General features: G+C 36.4%; 1 protein-coding gene across 7 annotated transcripts in view; it reads left to right on the top strand.

Moving 5' to 3' along the window:
• The window catches only part of PKHD1 (PKHD1 ciliary IPT domain containing fibrocystin/polyductin), a 429303-nt gene that overhangs the window by 405497 nt on the left and 4428 nt on the right, over positions 1 to 19378 (top strand). For all 7 annotated transcript variants that reach the window (XM_074333066.2, XM_088795661.1, XM_088795663.1 and 4 more), the window contains 2 exons: positions 1237 to 1395; positions 5024 to 5146. In XM_074333066.2, the coding sequence (XP_074189167.2) occupies positions 1237 to 1395; positions 5024 to 5146 (282 nt within the window). The remainder of the gene's footprint in view (positions 1 to 1236; positions 1396 to 5023; positions 5147 to 19378) is intronic.

Below are 19378 nucleotides of genomic sequence, written 5' to 3' on the forward strand. Positions count from 1 at the left end.
TTCAATTACATGTATAGATTCATGTAACCATGACCAGAGTCAGGATACAGAATATTTCCCCAAAAAAGTTTTCCTTATGCTTTCCTATGTCCTCACATCCAGCCCTCCCACTACCATCTCTATAGTTTTGTCTCCATCTCTATAGTTTTGTCTTTTCTAGACTGTCATATAAATGGAATCATACAGTATGTACCCTTCAGAGGTAGTCTTCTCTCACTCAGTATGGCTTTGACGTTCATCCCAGGCGTTGCACGTTGTTAATGGTTTGTTTCTCTTTCCTCCCTTCCTCCCTTCCTTCCTCCCTCCTTTCCTTCCTTGTCCTTCCTTCATTTCTCCTTCCTTCTTCTTTTTCTCTTTTTGGCTGAGTAGTATCTCATTACCTGGAGAAGCCACAGTTGGTTTATTCATTTTCCTGTTGAAGAACATTTGGGTTGTTTCTGGGTTTGGGTGATTATGAACAGAAATGCTATAAATATTTGTGTACATATTTTTGTGTGTATAAGCAAAGGGTTTTTTTGTGTGTTGGTTGGTTGGTTTTCAGATTCTTTTATGCCGTGTTTCAAAAATAATAATGGGTGAGAACTCAAATTATCAGCCTGTTAAAAGTGGAGGGGTTTGAGATAAATTCTTAGAAAGGTTCACTCTGTAAATAAAGTCACCCATGTTGCTCCATCTTCCATAGCCAAAATGGCTCTATCTATCTACCACTGCTCTACTCCCAGTTTTTCAGATAACTTTGCATTGACACTAAAAATACTCTTGGCTTTCTAGTAGGAGTTGCTGTTTCCCTTTTTTGATGTCGCCATATTTTAAATAGGATACATTTGTCAGAGTAGTTTGATACATTCTGGAGCTGAGAGCATTTCTGTTCTAATTAGTAGAACATAAGAGTGAAACTGAAATTTTGCAGTGGTGGAGAAGGTACGTGTAAGTCTGAAATAAAAGACTGAATAAAAGAGGAAAATAGGAAGAATTTCCCCATCAGTACTGGACAGAACTGGAAAGAACATTTATATGTTATTGGTGGAGTTGGATTCTTGTAGTTTCAGAAATACAAATCTTGGATTTATTATTGATTCATTTATTTAATCATTTAATTCAATAAATGTTTATTGGACCTACTAAGTGCCAATACTGTTGTGAGCATTTTTTTTTCCATAATATTATATTAGCAGCCTGTTAATATGTTATTATTGAGACTTTTTTTTGTTTGTTTGCTTTTTTTTTTTTTAACAGGAGTCAATTTTACAGCTCGATCCAGGCCATTTGCTGTCTTCCCCCTGACTGGGTCAGAGAGATCGACCGTAATCCTGTCTGCTTCCCTCTGCTCAGTGGTCTCATGGCTGGCTCTCTGCTGTCTTGTGTGCTGTTGGTTTAAGAAAAACAAAAGCAGAAGTATGTACATTTTTTTTAAGAATGAAAATATTGGCGAAAAATATGTGATCATGTATAATATATTAATGTTTTTTTCCTTCCCCCAAGATAAATTTATTATGAACTTTTGCAATATATTAAACCATGTGGAGCTAAAGCATTCAATTCGTGCAGTAGAGACAAGGATTGCCTAATTTAAATAACAGCAATAATAATAAAATCTCATAGGTATTGAATACTCACTATGGACCGGGTTTTAAGTACTTTAGACACATGAATTTATCGCATCTTCACAACCCCTATGAAGTAGGTACTAGATACTACGTCTGTGCTATGGAGATAGAGCATGAGGCACAGAAAGGCTAAGTAACTTGGTCAAGGTCAACCAATCAGGAAGAAGCGAGGCAGTTGGCTCCAATGTGCCCCACTGCCCATGTAACCCTGCAAAAGCTGAGTTCAAGAATTAGGAGCAATGTTGTCTTCTTCAGAAGAGGAAAAAGAGTGCTTGGTGTTGGTGGTGGTGGTGGTGTGTGTGTGTGTGTGTGTGTTTCTCGAGGAGTATAGAAATTATGTTTTTAAACATTTTCTCAGAAGCAGATCATTTCTTTTTCAGGCTGGAGACATGGAGAATCACTAAGGAAAAGAGGTTCTGCAAAAGAGCCTTCTTTCTATCTTTCTACTCTGTTGTTAGGGTGTGGGGGAGAGAGAAGCAGATCAGACAGGGGCAAATTCCTTAGTCCAGCCACACCACACTCCCCAGCCAATGAGTGGATGAAACACTTGTGATACTGGGAGATATTGGGAAACCAAAGTGATAGGCCGAAGCAAGATATATAACAGGCAAAATGAGGAAAGGCAAAGAGAGAAAGTCATAATAAAGAAACGGAAAAAGGAAGAAGCCTGGTGCCACCACTAAACGATCCACTGTGTTTGGATTTCTGAGGGACTCACAGGATGAGCTTTTTATTTTGAACCAAGTTTCAGCCCATATCCCTACCTCTCTCCCTGTCATGATCAGGCTGGGCAAACTACAAAGAAGCTTGAGGAGTCCTGTCATTCTCAAAAAGAACAAGATCTCACCCTGGGATTTTGCTTGTGATTTGTTGACCCCAAGGTTTTGGTCTTTGTTTTTAAATCTAAAGGTGTGTGTGTGTGTGTGTGTGTGTGTGTGTGTGTGTGTAGTGTTTTCTCGTGTGAAAGCAAAGACCTTTTGTAATTTTTAATCTCGGGTGATTATGTGATATAGGTGATGTAATTCTCATCCTCCATTTTATACTAAACCTTCCAGCCATGGGGGGACCTGTCACTCACCTCTGCTTACACCCTCTCTTCTCTTGTTCCCCCAGCAACAGAGGAAGCTTCTTTCTGCAGTTACTAACATATCAGTTACCTCAGTGTCTCTTTTTGCTCTTTCAACATTTGAATATCTGTGGACACAGTTCCTTTTATTAAATTCCCATAGTTTCCTGTCTCGACAGACTCTTAACTTTCTTTTCTTTTTTTTTTAAATATAAAGAGATTAGAAGGAACTTTATGAAAGAATAGTGTTCAGTAATCACCTTGGTTTGAGTAATTTGAATATCCTTATTTATATTTTTCTGTACTTTTCAAATTTCTAAAATTAACATTTTCATTCTGTACATTTGATTCTGTACTTTAGAATCAGAAAATTATGTTGTTCCCCATCATCCTCAGAAAACAGAATTCTTTGATTCAGCTGTATGGTCTGTATCAGCAGTTTATAAAATTTTGATCTTGAGACCTTGTTAAACTTTCGATAATTATTGAAAACTCCAAAGAGCTTTTGTCAATGTGTGTTCTATCTGTCAGTAATTCCAAATTAGAAGTTAAATGAGAAAATGTAAAATGTACTTATTAATGTATTTTAAACTAACAATAATACATGCATTATATGTTGACATAATTAATGTATTTTATATTTTAAAAACTATATTTCCAAAAATTTTATAGAGAAAAGAATGGCCTTTTTATAAACCTCTTTAATGTCTGCCTTAATAAAAGTCGGCTGGATTCTTTAGGCAACTTCCGCATTCTATTTGTTGCAATGTATTGTTTTGGCTAAAGTATATGAAGAAATTTCAGCCTTGTACAGATACATAATAGAAAAGGGAAGAGTAGTTTAATAACCTTTATAGCTAATTGTGGATATTCTTCTTTGATACTGCACCCAAACTGGCCAAAAGCTAGTTACTTAAAGGTGCATCTCAATGTACTTTTTGTACTCTGTTATATGAAAATCAACTAGTCTACCTTGTATTTCAGTGGAGCTTTTACCCATGCATGATTTTGATGCTTTTGCCATTTGGAAAATATAATTTCACCGAGATATGAAGATCTTTCAAATGCTGACATATTTTATTCTACAATTTTTAAATCACATTTGTTAATGTTCACATGGACCTTTAAGAGTTAGGAATCTGAAAATTGTAGTTATACAAGTTTTCCAAAATTCTAAGTTTCCCATGGCAGCTTGAACTTTATCACTCCCAACAAATACTGTCAGTTTTTCTTTGATGTTACAGCCTGATTTCTTTCACTTAAAGATATATATCTTCCAAATACCAAAGTATAAAAGAAAACTTAATTTTTCTTTAAATCATTCCTTCAAGTTTTTTCAGTGTAAAAGTGGCATTTCATGAAAAAGCAGCTAGCTCAGTTCAGAGCTCAATCACAGACGTTGCTTTTCCTTGAGAAACCATCATATGCCATGACATGGCGTTATCTGACATTATGTTACAAATTTATTTGTTTATTCTCTGCCATCCAAACTAGAATAAAAGCTCTTTGAGAGTGGGGTCAGGTCTTTCTTACTCATCATGTCTTCCCATTGCCTACATCAGTGCCTGGCGTGAGCAACGTAAATATATTTTTGATGAATATACTTAATAAATAAATGAATAGAAGATAAAGAATCTCTTCAGTCAAAAGTAGACTGAACATATAAAGTCTTCAATCAAAAGCACACAACTGCATGAGCTCTATGGATTATAGCAATGTCAATTTCTTTGATATTATAATATAATTATGCAAGTTGTTAACAATGAAGGAGGCTGGGTGTATTTACATACGTTTTCCTCATATATTTCTTTACAACTTTCTATGAATCTATAATTGCTTCAAAATAAAAAGTTTAAAAAAGTATTAGTAACATTCTATACCAGCTCTGTCCAACAAAAATGTAATATGAGCCACAAATGTGAGGCACAGAATGTAATTTTTCTAGGAGTCACTTGAACTAATGTATCAACACTTATTTCAACATGTAATGGACAAATAAATATATTAGTTTTCTTTTTTTCTTTCAAAATTAGGTGTATATGCTACACTTACAGAACATCTCAACTCAATCTAGTCACATCTCACATGTTCAATAGCTACACATGTTGGCTACCTTATTGGATGGTACAGTTTTATACCTAAAAGTAGGTGGTCAGTATATGGGATTTCATTTCATTATTTTTCAAACTCTGGATATATTATATGCATTGGATATATCTATTGCATGTATCTCACAACCATTTTGTGGGAGTATACAAGGAAAATGTCTTAATACGTAGGGCCCATTTACAAATAAAATGTTATTTTATTCCCAGAAAAACAAGAAACCCTTCTTTTCTCTTTAATATAGAAATAAAAAGTGAAAATATTTCTGAATCCCAGACTAATGATCAAAAGAATCACGTCCATGTCTCATCCAAGCACCAAGGATCACAGGTAGAGACTACAAAAGAAGACCCCACGATGGGAGAAGGTAAGCTTGGATATTATGGATGATCCCCACCTGAGACCCAGTGTAGCTAAACTGTAGCCTCCCTCTTCCCCCGGCTGTCAGTTTCTGAATCAATTCAGTTGATAGACATTTCTTTTAGTCCTTGTTACATTGTCTCGAGAAAATTATACCCCAGCATAGGAATGCATAAGTCTAGCTGTCCATTCATCTATTAACTAACCAATTATTCAAGTGGGTATTTATATTTTCTTACTTCGGATAAGATTATTGGTTTAACACATGGATTTGTTACACAGAGAAAGGGAAAACCAGAATATAGGCATATAATCTTTCCCTTAGCTATTGCAAAGCTGCCAGTTTGGCAACTTTACTGAATTTAGGAAAGAAGAGAATTTAGCTTCCAAATACCAAATTAGATTGAATATAGAACCTCAAGAAATGAGTCAGCTTTGTTAAGCTCTGCTTTGTTATTTAGTTGTTCTTTTAGCAAAATGTATTATTTGCTCGCGTTGTGCCAGATGATTTTGCTTGTTATATTGCTAAATCACCATGATAATTGGTGCCAAGCTGAGAAAACATAGATATTTGCTTCAGGTCAATGTTTTACCCTTGTCCTTCTAAGGATACAGAAAATAGAAAGATAGTGGGCAGAACACAAGATGGATTTGCCAGGTATGGATATGGTGGATGAAAAATATTCATATAATTTCCATGGATCTGAAACATTTTGAAACATGCTCTAAAGAGAAGAATATTCCTATTTTTATAAGTAATAGCCAGTTTTCATGATATTTTCTGCTTGAAAGGGAATAGGAATCTTAATAGTTCTGAGTGAATGCTTAACTAAACAATAGCCATCCAATGTTGTTCTGTGTCTAACTAGTTCAAAGAACTCCGGCAAGTGTGTGTGTGTGTGTGTGTGTGTGTGTGTGTGTGTGTGTGTTTGTGCATACGTATATCAGTTTGTTTGGCTGCTTATACTTTTTCCCATGAAGGAAATGAAGTTCATTTACTAAAAAATTTCCCAACAAATTAGCCAGCTGTAATCCAGCTCCTGGACCTGCACCAAAAGTTGGTAGGGGGTTTGGGGCGGGTGGGGGTGAGAAGAATGGAGACAGAGAGAAGGACACAGGAATTCTTTCTAGATTCCATCTAATACCACTTTAACTGTGGTTTCTAAAAGCCTCTTGTCCGTACTATTACGTGTAAATTCAGGACACGTGTTTGCAAACAGTCATCTGAACTCAGCTCAGTGAATGAAGAACGGCATACTCAGCTGCATTCTTCAGGGAATGGCACCGAGTGACACTCATCTCTCCCCTAATCTAATATGGCCATCTACATGAATCTCAGTTGCCCCACTTAAATTAACTACATTAAGCAGTCCTCAATGCCTGGGTGTTTTATTAAGGCACATTTTTTATGTGGTGGCTTATTAATAAATTATCAGGAATGAGACAAGGGACAGGCCTCCTGTGGAAGAGTTTAGATTGAAGAGATGGGCATCCCAAAGAGGCCATTTTGTTAGGACATCCAGCTTAAAAATAGAAAGATGTGTTATCTGAATCCTCCCTTGAGGATCACAAGCAATTTGTTTCTTTATCTTCTAAGGTTTGTCCAAATCTAAAGAGCAGTGTTTCCAAGGCAAGTAATGAGGCATCTCCTGCTTTTCTTTGGAAATTATTATCAGCTACAAAGCACCTAATTATTGCTAACTTTAAATACATTTTCTTTTATTTAATTATTTCCATGGCACTTTTGTCTCCCTTTCCCTCTTTGGTTTTAAACTTGCGTCATTTGCTGATAAAGTGATTGGCTCTCTCTCTCATAAGCCCTTTGCATTCACTAAGCAGTATCATAGCACTTATTTAATTATTTAGCTGATGGAATTATTCCCATTGTCCAGTAGATTTAGACTATAAATTTACCATGTTATGCCTTTTACCAAAAATTGTAAGGATGCAATAGGAGTGGGTGGTAGAGTCGCGGTGGGGGAAGAGGGGAGTAAAGCATATCTCTTTTGTATTTTACTGTTACCAACCAGGGTTTTTTATATTATAGAGCCATCTGAGCCAGCTTTAAAAATTCATATCTGGGCTTGTCACTCTGCAATTCGGAAGACTTAATGAATTCCCATTGTTAATTGGAGAGGCAGGAGAATGTGACAGTTAAGGGCAGGAAACCCAGGAGTCAGGCAGACTGTGTTTAATCCTGACTGTCCTATTGACTTACTTTGTGGCCTCAAGCAAATCACCTATCCTCTCTGTGTGCTTCAGTTTCCTCATTGTTAAGTTGACGCAATAATATTGCCTACACTTAGGGTTGTTATACCGATAAAGTGAGTTAATATCATGAGAGAATGAAGAAGTATACAGTATACAGTATTCCTTGTATACTGTATGTGTTATTTATTGTTGGTTTCTCTTGTCAGTTAAGACTCAAAGCCCTCCAAGACCTGACTCCGTTCTATCTTTGGAATCTTATTTTAGAATTGACCTTCCTGCCCCCTGCTCACACTCACCACATGAGTGTTCACTCATCCGGGGACATATCTAACACCTTTCCACCCATTTACTTACACCATTTCTTCCAATTGGATTGCTTGTCTTCACTGGTTAAAACCTCCTCGAGAATGGATGAAGAAGTTGTGGTATATATACACAATAAAATACTATTCGGTGGTAAGAAAAGATGAAATGGGACCAATTGTGACAACATGGATGGATCTTGAGAGTATAATGCTAAGTGAAATAAGTCAGACAGAAAAAGCAGAGAACCATATGATTTCATTGATGTATGGTATAAAACCAAAAATAACAACAAAAAAACAAGACAAACAAATGAGAAACAAAACTCATAGACACAGACAATAGTTTAGTGGTTACCAGAGGGTAAGGGGGGTGGGAGTGGGGGATGAGGGTAAGGGGGATCAAATATATGGTGATGGAAGGAGAACTGACTCTGGGTGGTGAACACACAATGGGATTTATAGATGATGTAATATAGACTTGTACACCTGAAATCTATGTAATTTTACTAACAATTGTCACCCCAATACATTTAAAAAAAAAAAAAAAGAATAGACCAAAAGAGAAAAAAAAAACCTCCTCAAGCTTTTAAGCATCACCTGAAGTGCCCCCCCCCAACACTTTTTTTCCACAAAGTCTTCCTCAATCCCTTCCACTCAATGAAAATGAGTATTTTCTCTATAGGTTCCAAGAATTCTGAAGATGTGCTTTCATAGTAGTACTTGTGACTTTGTGAATTAATTCTTGGCTCTCTGTTTCCACAGGCCACTGATTCTCAACCAGAGGCTATTTTGTCCACCAAGTGGGGTGCCCCTTCATTCTGGTTTTCCCAGAACTTTGCTAGTTTTATACTTCATAGTCCTGTGTCCCAAGAACTCCCTCAGTCCCAGACAAATTGGACCTGTTGGTCATCCTACCTTCAGAGGGCATTTGCAATGTCTAGAGACATTCTTGTCCTCACAGCTTGGGGGAGGGGGACACTGCTAGCATCTACATAGATCAGGGATAATGTAAAAAACTCACAATGCACAGAACCACCCGCACAATAAAGATTACTTGGCTCAAGGTGTCAATAATACCAAAGTTGAGGAACCCTGGCAAAAACTATAACTCATTTTTGTAACATTTAGATGAGAGACTGCTAGAATGACTTAATGGATGCAATTAGATTTTATTTACCAATAAATATTACATAAGTATTTATTGACCTTCTAATATTTGTTTAGTACCTTACAAGGTCCTCTCTGTATAGTTACAAAGAGAAGATATGTGGTCCCCTGTCCTTCATAAGTTTCCAATATGGTTGGGACACAAGAATAATATGTCAGGGAAAATGAAAGAACAATTCCAAGCAATGAACAATTAAGTGTAATATAATCACAACAAACAATATGCGCTTGAAGAATTTAAAGATGAGAGAGAATGCTAAATGAGAGAAAGAATATCATCATCCTAAATTACATGTTTAATCCCTCTAGCTCCTAAATCATATCACACTATTTCAAACCTCTCTTGCTCAGGGCTAGGTTGTCCAGGTTGCACAAACTCAGGTTTACAGAAATACAGGAAGGAAGTTCAGCTTTGCTCTGTCAAAGCTCAATTTTGTTAGTCCTTCTCGACTGTTTCCTTGTTCCCCTAATTTGGTTAATAGCCCCCAAATCTCCCAGGTGAGACATCTCAGAATTATTTTTAACTCTTCGTTCTCCCTCTCACCCTGTGCCTCTGCTTAGTTTTATCAATCCCACCTCTGCAATGTCTTCGGTTTTCATCTTCCCCTGCTTCATTTCACAGATATATCTGCAGTTCAGTCTCAAGACATCTGAAAGAATATGTTTCTTTCAGATGTCCACCCCTCCACTCACTGTCTCTTTTCCCTCCAGGTCAGTACGCCCCATAGACAACATAGGGCTTCCAGTTTCAGAATTTACATCTTCATCATTCACTCAATAATAGTTATGAATGGTCTATTATCATAACACCTGGTACATCCTCATATTTGAAGTGTACCATTACTTCCAATCTCAGATCAATTATTGTTTCTCTTTTTCAAGCTCTCTTATCTAAAAGGAATAGTCCCCCTCTCTCAATTTTTATAACATTTCCCTCTTGTTCACTTAGCGCCTTTTATACAGAATATAATTATTTGTGTTCGTCTTCTCCAGATCTTTTTGTATAGATTCTGTATCTTTTCTAATCTGAGCAGCACTTTTTTACCATAGAGCGTTGCAATATTAGACCACTGATAACTATTGAGTGAATGATGAACACGGAGAGATGAAATAGGCCTCCCTTCTTTTCCTTCCCCCTTTCCAGAGAACCCTAGATTCCAGCAGCTTTTTTTTGTTTGTTTGTTTTTTTCATTTCAACTGCTGGGATAAACAAAAACAAAAAATACCCTTATCTTCCAAAAGAGATGTAGAGTGTTTATTCAGGTTCACAAAATTAATGACAGGGTAATAATAGCACATCTTTTGGGTCCTGACAATGGGCAAAATATGACTGCCTGCTAGCCGCCGTAGTCTCCTCTCCCAGTTTGCTTGCTACCACCTTTGTCTTGGTAGGACAGCAACTGCTGTAGACCTCACTCAGTATGCCTTCTCCAGTTGTACACTGATCTTTATTTGGTCACTGTTTTATTCTTTCTTTTTTATTATTATTATTTATTTATTTATTTATTTATTTTGGTGCAATGCATACACCAATGCTGGGAGTGGAAAACTGATGTGTAAGAGTGGCAAGATTACATACATCTGTGACTATGACCATCAACTTCAGGGGATTATTTCTACCACGTTAGAGTCCTATCAACTACGGATGGTATGTTTTGTGAATGTAAAATAAAAAGAACTATCAGTGCACCTTTGTAAGTACCAGTCTATGAGAATGACAGGGAGAAGGGAGGGGAGGGATGGCCTCAAGCTGTCTGGAATCAGTGAAGAGCAAAACAGCTCAGGACTAGAAATTGTCCCAAGTTCCCAGGAGAGTAAAACTATATTTAGAAATTATTAATAAATAGCATGTCCATGTTATATAATTAAAAACATGAACATCTCCTAATTTAGAACATGAGTAAAATCTAGCCCTTAATTCCTTAAGAAAACTTTAAAAAATGAACTAGGAATAAGAGCCTGCTTGATAAATAAGATGGAGAGTTCCAATGCTATTTGTAACCAAGTATTCCAATGCTATTGTAACCAATATCACATTTAACAATGGAATATTAGAAGAATTCTTACTCAAATGAGGATAAGACACGTAACCCATTCCTTACCATTATATTATAAGCCATATTTTGGAATGTTAAAAAAACACAGTCAGATATAAAGCAAAATTAAGAGTACAGTGCTAGTGAAAATACATGATGGTTTACAGATGATGTTATTATTTAACATGTTTCCAATTAGATTGACTAATACTGCAAAGACCTCCATTATTCCTAAATTAACTTGGGCTTAACACAGTTCCAATTATTTTATACAGAGTAGAACAGCATAAGATGATCCTAAAATTCTTCAGAAAATATAGATCAATGATACAAAGCTAATTTTTTATCAGAAATTGATTTTATGGTTGTGGGAAAGTGTAAGTCAACCAGAGAGATCATATTTATGTTACTATTCTTAAGATAATGTGATACTGACATAAGAAAATATGGACACATTAGTGGAAATAACCTCAATTAGATATAGATATAGACATTAGATACAGAAATGTAATTTATGATAAAGGAGATAAAAATAAAGGAGAACAGAAGTGCTAGTCTATAAATGGAGTTAGTAAATTTGGCTGTTTAGATTTACAATCTAGATTCACACTTCAAAAAATACACTAAAGTAAACTCTAGATGGATTATTAATAAGTTAAATTAGGTTTATTAAACCGTTTCCATTGCTAGGGTACTACAAAAACAATAAAATGGAGATCACTTGTGATATAGTGTGAGATTACAGGCATTTTTTCATTCACCTTTTAGAAATTTTCATACCTTCCTGATTTGTCATGCATTCTTATTGAAAATAAATGATTTTTCCCTTGAACAAATAATCTAGAAAAGACATAGGGAATCATATACAATTTATTAATTAATTTTATCAAGAATAAATTATAATGAATAATGTGATATTATTCATTAACGAGTGCATATGTCCTTTTTCAGTATATGGGCAGGAGTGTTGCCCTTCTTTACAGGTGAGAAACCAAGATGGAATACGTTCTTTATGTTGGTTGTTCAGCCGTCCATCTCTCTGCTTTAGAGTCTGTTGAGGTTCCAGGTGCAGGTGATGATGTTGGGCCTTCTGTACTGCATCCACGTCATCCAACACTGAATGTAGCACACGGTAACTGGACTAGAGGAATATGAACAGTGGGAGTGCAGTGGGAACTGAGGGGACATTTGTTGTTGATGTTCCCGTTGCAAAAGAAGCCAGTGACTAGTTATCCACACAAATTAAACAACACAGGCACAGCGTGTATTTGTTGCCCAGGAAAGTTTTGGAATACAACAGAGTGTGACGATCGCTGAAAAAAAAAAAAAAGTTACAGCTGACTGTGGTTGAACCTGGAAGTACCCCAAACAAGAGTCCTTCTTTTCAGAGCGAAGGGATATATGTTCCCATATTTTATGCCATTCTTCCTAAAACTTGATCGAAACCACTATTGGGACTCTACGAGGCATGGAGGGTCAATCTGAAATCCCATCTTTCCATTTTAGTGGGAATTCACCAACAAGGTAGAGGTGGAAAGGAGGGATGGCAATTCATATGTTTTGATATTCAATATTCTTACTTCCCTAAAACCCAAACATTCAGCTGAATGCCTTAGGACACATATCTGCTATAAATTCATTTTTTATCTAATTTGTCTGAGATCTAAGCTTCCTATGGAGGTCTGAGATCAAAGGATCTGATTCCTTCTGATGTCGGCACTGACATATAATGTGTGCTGACTTAGTTCTGTCTATAACCTCACAGTGGGAGGTGGCCAGCCTCCCTGGGCACCTTTACACAGTACACTTTCATTTTGGCTAGGGAGTCTGTCAGGTATGTTGCTGATTGGGGCTGCCATGTAAATAATTCATGGGAGATTTTTAAATGTTTTGGGGCCTACAAAGGAAAGGTATGCTTGTGTTAGTCTTTTATGAAGAGATTCAAACTTGAAGAATAAGGGGGGACAGATTTCGAATGACGATTTCTCCAAAACAGGATAACAATATCTTCAATGATTTGAAAATAGGTGACTTGCAGTGTTTGATTTCCCTTATATAAAATGGTATTGGTTTTACCAAGGAATGAAAATGCAAAGCCTTTTTTTCCTTTTTTAAGTTTGCTTCCACGTGACAATTTATTATTCTTGTTCTTTGGTTATTTGCTGATCTCAATAAACTTTGTCTTTTCCTCCTGGTGGGAGCAGTAATTATGGAAATGACATCAAACTCAGTACTTGATATAGCACCAGGCATAAGAAAGAGACAAGGTTGATAGCACAAAAAGTTCCTTCCCTGAAAGAACTCAATGTCCAAAGAGGAAAAGGAGACTGTCATACAAGGAAAGGTGACCAATAATAGAAGCAGTTACACAAGTCAAGTGAAAAACTCTAGTCAGCAGGTATTGAGGTATAAATCAATGTAGATTGAGCTGTCAATGAATAGTTCTGGAAGGAGTTGCGATCCCATAGGGAAACTAGGATAACCTGAAAGTTTGACTAGCTCTAATCGAGGGACTTTTCCCATAGTTGGCCGTGGCAGATACATGCTAGGCAAAGGACTGGAAAATGAGAGAGAAGATAAGAATCCTATGGGTTTAGCAGAATATTAATTGATGCATCATGGAAACAATATAAACAATATAATACTTTATCTCATTTTACTGCTCCAAATAAAAAGTATATTGCACATATTTATATTGCTGCTATTATCTTTTCTTTCTCACCTCAGTTCCCATTCATCGTTAAATTGAATGGGAAATTAGTATACTTTGCCTCAATAATGTGTCACATAGTATGATATAGACTTGATTTCTGTCTTCTAACACAAACCAAGACTGGTCTCAGTAAACTGAGGAACATAATACACAGGTTAAAAAAAATTAGCATTTATATTGTATCTAAAAGAGTGATTAATGAACTGGGTGATGAGATGTGAGAAAGGCAAGGATGGGAAATGTCAAGGTTGGTGTTGCCACCTACCTTCCAGGGGTTTAGGATAATTCTTAATTTCTTTTCACTGTAAGGTAAATAAAAGATGACATTCACATGCCTGCCATACTCCCATGCACATACCCAACAGAACGGTCTCCTTAATTCCACATTGTTGTCTTTAACTTTACACAGTGTCATGTGGTGCTTAGAGGACAGACTCTGGAGCCCAAAATCTTTAATTCTGTAAAATAAGTAAGATCTGTCACTACTTTGTACGTGGACTTGGGAAGTTAATCTCTGTGCTTCTTAATGTTCTCCCTTCCAAAAGAGAGATAATAATAGCATATATATATATATATATATATATATATATATATATATATATATGCTATTATTATCTCTCTTTTGATATATATATATATATACTATATATATATATATATATATACTATATATATATATATATATATACTATATATATATATATATATATATATATATATATATATATAGTATATATATATATAGTGTTTCCCTGAAAATAAGACCAGGTCTTATATTAATTTTTGCTCCAAAAGATGCATTAGGGCATATTTTCGGGGGATGTCTTATTTTTTCATGTACAACAATCTACATTTATTCAAATACAGTCATGTCATCTTCTTCTGGAACATTGTCATAATGACTAAATGCATCTGTCTGGCTGACAATCTTAACTGGGATTAATTTTCTGGGTAGTTCTTATTTTCAAGGAAACACAGTGTATGTACACACACCGCGGGTGCCAAAAAAATGTATGAAAGTGGCCACTTTGGTCAATGTTGCTCAAACAGTAGTTCACCATAATCAGAAGTGTCTGGACACTGATGGTAACCACTTTGATCACCTCTTGTAATTGCAAAAGTCAAATGTGACTTGTATTCATCTTTTGTTATCGGTATATAGTATTACAATTTTAACACAGTTTTCCAAAAAAATGTGTGTTCATTTTTTTTTTGGCACCGTGTGTATGTGTGTGTGTGTGTGTGTGTGTGTGTGTGTGTGCGCGCGTGCGTGTATATATACATATATATATATAAATATATTAGTGCCCAACATGTGATAATTGCTACAATTGCTGAGTGTTACTTTAAATTATTGTTAGCCTTTTCTCTTCAAACAACACATACTGGGATGCAAACAATAAGGGTGTCATTAACATAGAATAATCTTGGATTTCCTTTATTGTTAGCAAACTTATAATTTAATAAAATTGTTTTTTTAAATTGAACTATAATATTTTATTGTTTATAACAAATCAATTGATAAATCCCTCAACATGCAATGTATGATGATAATGAGAAAGCCAGGAGTTACAGAGTTCTTTTCAAAGGAAGTGAGATATTGGAGGAGATGAATAAAAGAAGGCAGAGAGTACTGAAAGCGAGGATGGAAACACTATTTCAAGACAAGGATGTGTTTTACAAGAATTCTTACAGGTGGGACATGAGGTAATTAGGGAAAGAATGAAAACATTTGGGCTTCTAGTAGGATGAAGCCCGAATCTAAAGCTCAGTATGGATATAAAATACTGTAAAGGAAATGTATTTAAGCACTCAGCCGAGAGGAGTTCAAAATATTGAAGTTAGAAAAGAGTACACTATTTGAAAACAATGCTTATAATGTTTAAGCCAATATTTACATTACGTTTCCATGAAATACTCCTATGGATGGTCCTTTGTTTCTTTCTACAGTAATTGTCATTATCAGCTTCATCAGCAGCACAAGATTAACACAACCACAGCACAACACCTGAGCTTTATAAGGTCCTTCATAGTTTACAAGGTATCAAAACGTGTTTTAGCTCATCTGCTTTCATGACAAGCTTATGAGATAGCAAAGTAGGTTATCCCATCTTACTAATAAATAAATAAAAAATACCCTGCAATTCAAAGGTTAAATTACTTTTCTAGTAAGCCCAAATACAGGCTCAATAGTTTGTCCGATTATAAAACCTTTATTGTTACCACTGACCTGGGCACATGGGCAAGTGAAAACCCACCACACACACACTCACACATGATGAGAACTTGCTAGAAGGTGAAAACAGGGCCTTTGTGATTGTGAAATGCCTTTTCGGATCCCTGGTCTGAAAAAGCTCCCTACTTCCTTGAACATTGCTCTTAACAGAAAAGTACCTGATATCAATATTCAGTTAATAGTGAGGTAGTTGCTACAGAAGATAAATGTAGAGTGGGAGCAAGTCCAAGTTTTCAAGAAGGTTATAATTTATGGTGGGGAGGGGAAGTAAAATGTATTCAGGTCCTTATGCTAATTTATCACACTCATTCAACAAAAATTCATTAGGACCTACAACCACCAGGGAGTTTTATAGACACCGATAATACAACCTAAGAGGAATATTTTTTATTTTCAATTGATTTATCTTTAGGTGCACCAAAGAATGTTGTTTTTTTCCTGATGCAATAGAAATACACTCTGTTTCATTTTCCCTAGATTATAAGATCTCTTCTATCTTTCAATTCCTCACCTATCAATGGGGATAGCACTGACGTCCATGACCCATACCTAAATGTCCCCTAAATATCAGCCTTCTTCTTTCCCCCACTCATTTTATAATCTGTCTCTAGAATCTTTCTATTTAGTGATTAAACATACAGAGGGTGCCAAAAAAAAATGTGTACACATTTTAAGAAAGGAAAATTATTAAAATTGTAATACACAATACATACCAATAACAAAAGATGAATACAAGTCACGTTTGACTTCTGCAATTACAAGAGGTGTCAAGGTGGTTACCATCAGCATCCAGAGACTTCTGATGACAGCGAACTACTGCTTGAGCAACGCTGACCAAAGTGTCTACTTGTATACATTTTCTTGGCACCCCCGCTATTTAACTCTGGCCTACTGTTATTTTTTATATCTTGTCCATTATCATAACTAATCTCTCTAACTCCCTCACAGTTATTTTTTTTCCATTATAGAAAGGCTATTTTTCCCAACAGAGAAATAATATACCACTGCTCTACTTCAAAACTTTCAGGGACTTGCACACCATCTTCTATGAAATATATATATATATTCCAAAATCCTTCGTAGGGTTTTCAAGCCCCTTTCTTTATTTATGGCCTCTATATAGTATTATTACATTACTTTTTACCAACCCCAACCATGCATACACATCCATATTGATATACACACCCTAGGTTCTCAGTGTGGAACTCTTCTTGGGGATCCCAACATGCCTTGTTTTTTCTTGCTGCCCTACCTTTGCACATGCTGTATCCTATATTGCAATGTCTCCTCACCATATTGTCCTCCAAAACTCTGAAGTCATCTCCTTTGTGAAGCCTTTCTAACCTCTCAAGCAAGGTTAAGCACTTCCTGTCTGTCTTCCCTAGACACCAGCCCTCTTCCTGCCCCACACCCAAAAGTACTTTGCTCTTAGTTCTGTTCCACCACTTCCTGTAAGGCTCTAACGTTAATCAGCTTAGAGGTCTGTTGCCTGGAGTCCTAGAGAACAGGGGACATTATACTAAAAGGCTTGTTATCCCAGGACCACTTAGTACAGGCTCTAGGCATTTTCTTGTTTATGTGTGTCTGCACAACTAGAACACAAACTACATAATAGTAGGACTATTTTTTGTCTGTTGCTATAGTCCCAGCCCTAGCATATAGTAGGTGCTCAGTAAATAGTGAACGAATGAATGAATGAATGAATGAATGAATGAATGAATGGAGGGGTGAGCCAATAAACTAATGAGTAAATAGATAGGTACCCCAGTAAAGTGTCTCTGGAAATTCAAAATGATTCCTCCTACAATCCAGTTTGAGCACCTGAAAAGGGATTGCATGAATGAAATAGGGTAAAGAAAAAAGAGCAGGACTTGGAAAAAATTTGATAAGTTTATTCTTTTGAGATATTGAATCTGAGGCACTTTTGAAAATTCTGAATGGAAATGTTTCAAACTTTCAAACAAATAAATGCAAATCAAACTAAGCTGGCATTTAATAAAACTGGTGAGCATGGACTGTACATGCAAAACATGGGCAAATTCAGGAAAAAAGACACTCCAAAGTTAGACACCTAGGATCTTTTTTGTTGATATTGCTTATTCATTTTAATGTGAATTTGTATAATGTTTCTATCTGTGTGAGGAAAAGATAGTTACAGGGCTATTAATTCATGGTACATTTTATCAATGTAAATGTAGACAGAGTCAAAAAAAGATACTTGTGGAATCATATTTAGTGGTCATGTTAGGTGCATTGTGTCTGAGGCAGGCTAGCGAAGTTTGCATCCCATATCTACTATACTTCAAAGCTTTGTGACCCAGGGCAAGTACTGTAAAGTGAGGACAGTAATAGGACTAGCTTCATGGGGTTGTAAAATAGTTCTGAGACTCAATTTCCAATAATTATCCAGGTACCAGCTGGGTGCTCTACATTTCAACTCAATTCTGACACTATACACCCAGAGATGGCATCAGATTCCACAGATTGAGGGCTAGTCCTAAAACACCGCTGGTCACTTCTCATACCAACTTCTGATGACAGTTGCAAGTCCAGATTATATCACTTGTGTATGTGACCAAATGGCTATAGATTGGAGGTTCCAATGACACCTCCATGGACTTCAGATGCCAGTCTCAAGTCCAGGTTGTTACCTGTATTTCTGACCGACTGGCTATAATTCAGAGGTTTCCATGACTCCCTCCTCAGATGCGATTAATTTGCTAGTGCAGCTTACGGAACTCTCAGGAAAATTTTACTTACTAGATTACCAATTTATTATAAAATGATATAAACTCAGGAACAGCCAGATGGAAGAGATGCATAGGGGAAGGCATGGGGAAGGGGCTTGGAGCTTCCATGCCCTCTCCAGGAGCCTCTCTCCCAGCACCTCCAACCAGGTTCACCAACCAGGAAGCTCGCTGAACCTTGTCTTTTTGGGTTTTTGTAGAAATTTTATTTCATAGACATGATTGATTGAATCATTGCCAATTGAATTAACCTCCAGCCCCTCTCTCTTCCTCAGAGGTCAAGGGGTGGGACTGAAAGTTTCTATCCTTTCATAACAAGATTGGTTCTCTTGGCAACCAGCTCCCATCCTTAGGTGAGGTCCAAAAGTCACCTCATTACCTTAACAAAAGATATCTTCAGTCCTTCTCTCACTTAGGCAATTCCAAGGATTGTAAGAGCTCTGTGCCAGAAAAGGATTTCTTACTATAAATCACAAAACCTCTGGCGGTTATGAGGATTAAATGAGTGAATGGATGTAAAGCATTCAGAACAGTGTCTGGCAGGGTGGAGTGTTGTGTGAGCATTAGTGATTTGCATTATGATGGTTATTATTTATTCAGTCTTTTTCTGGATCACAGGCTCTGGGCACTGCTTTGCATGATTCATCTTAGGTAAACTTCAAGCAGTCCTATGAGGTGGATACTGTCATTTCCACTGTTTTACAGATGAGGAAATTGAAACACACAGAGGATAAGGTACAATTTGCACATTTATTCAGCAAGTAAGGGAACAAACAACACATCTAACTGCATTTGTTTGATTCCAAGCCTGTATTCTCAGCTGC

The sequence above is a fragment of the Rhinolophus sinicus genome, chromosome 2 (genome assembly GCF_057876585.1).
Source record: "Rhinolophus sinicus isolate RSI-liver-muscle chromosome 2, RSI-T2T, whole genome shotgun sequence".
In the NCBI taxonomy this organism is placed as follows: domain Eukaryota; kingdom Metazoa; phylum Chordata; class Mammalia; order Chiroptera; family Rhinolophidae; genus Rhinolophus; species Rhinolophus sinicus.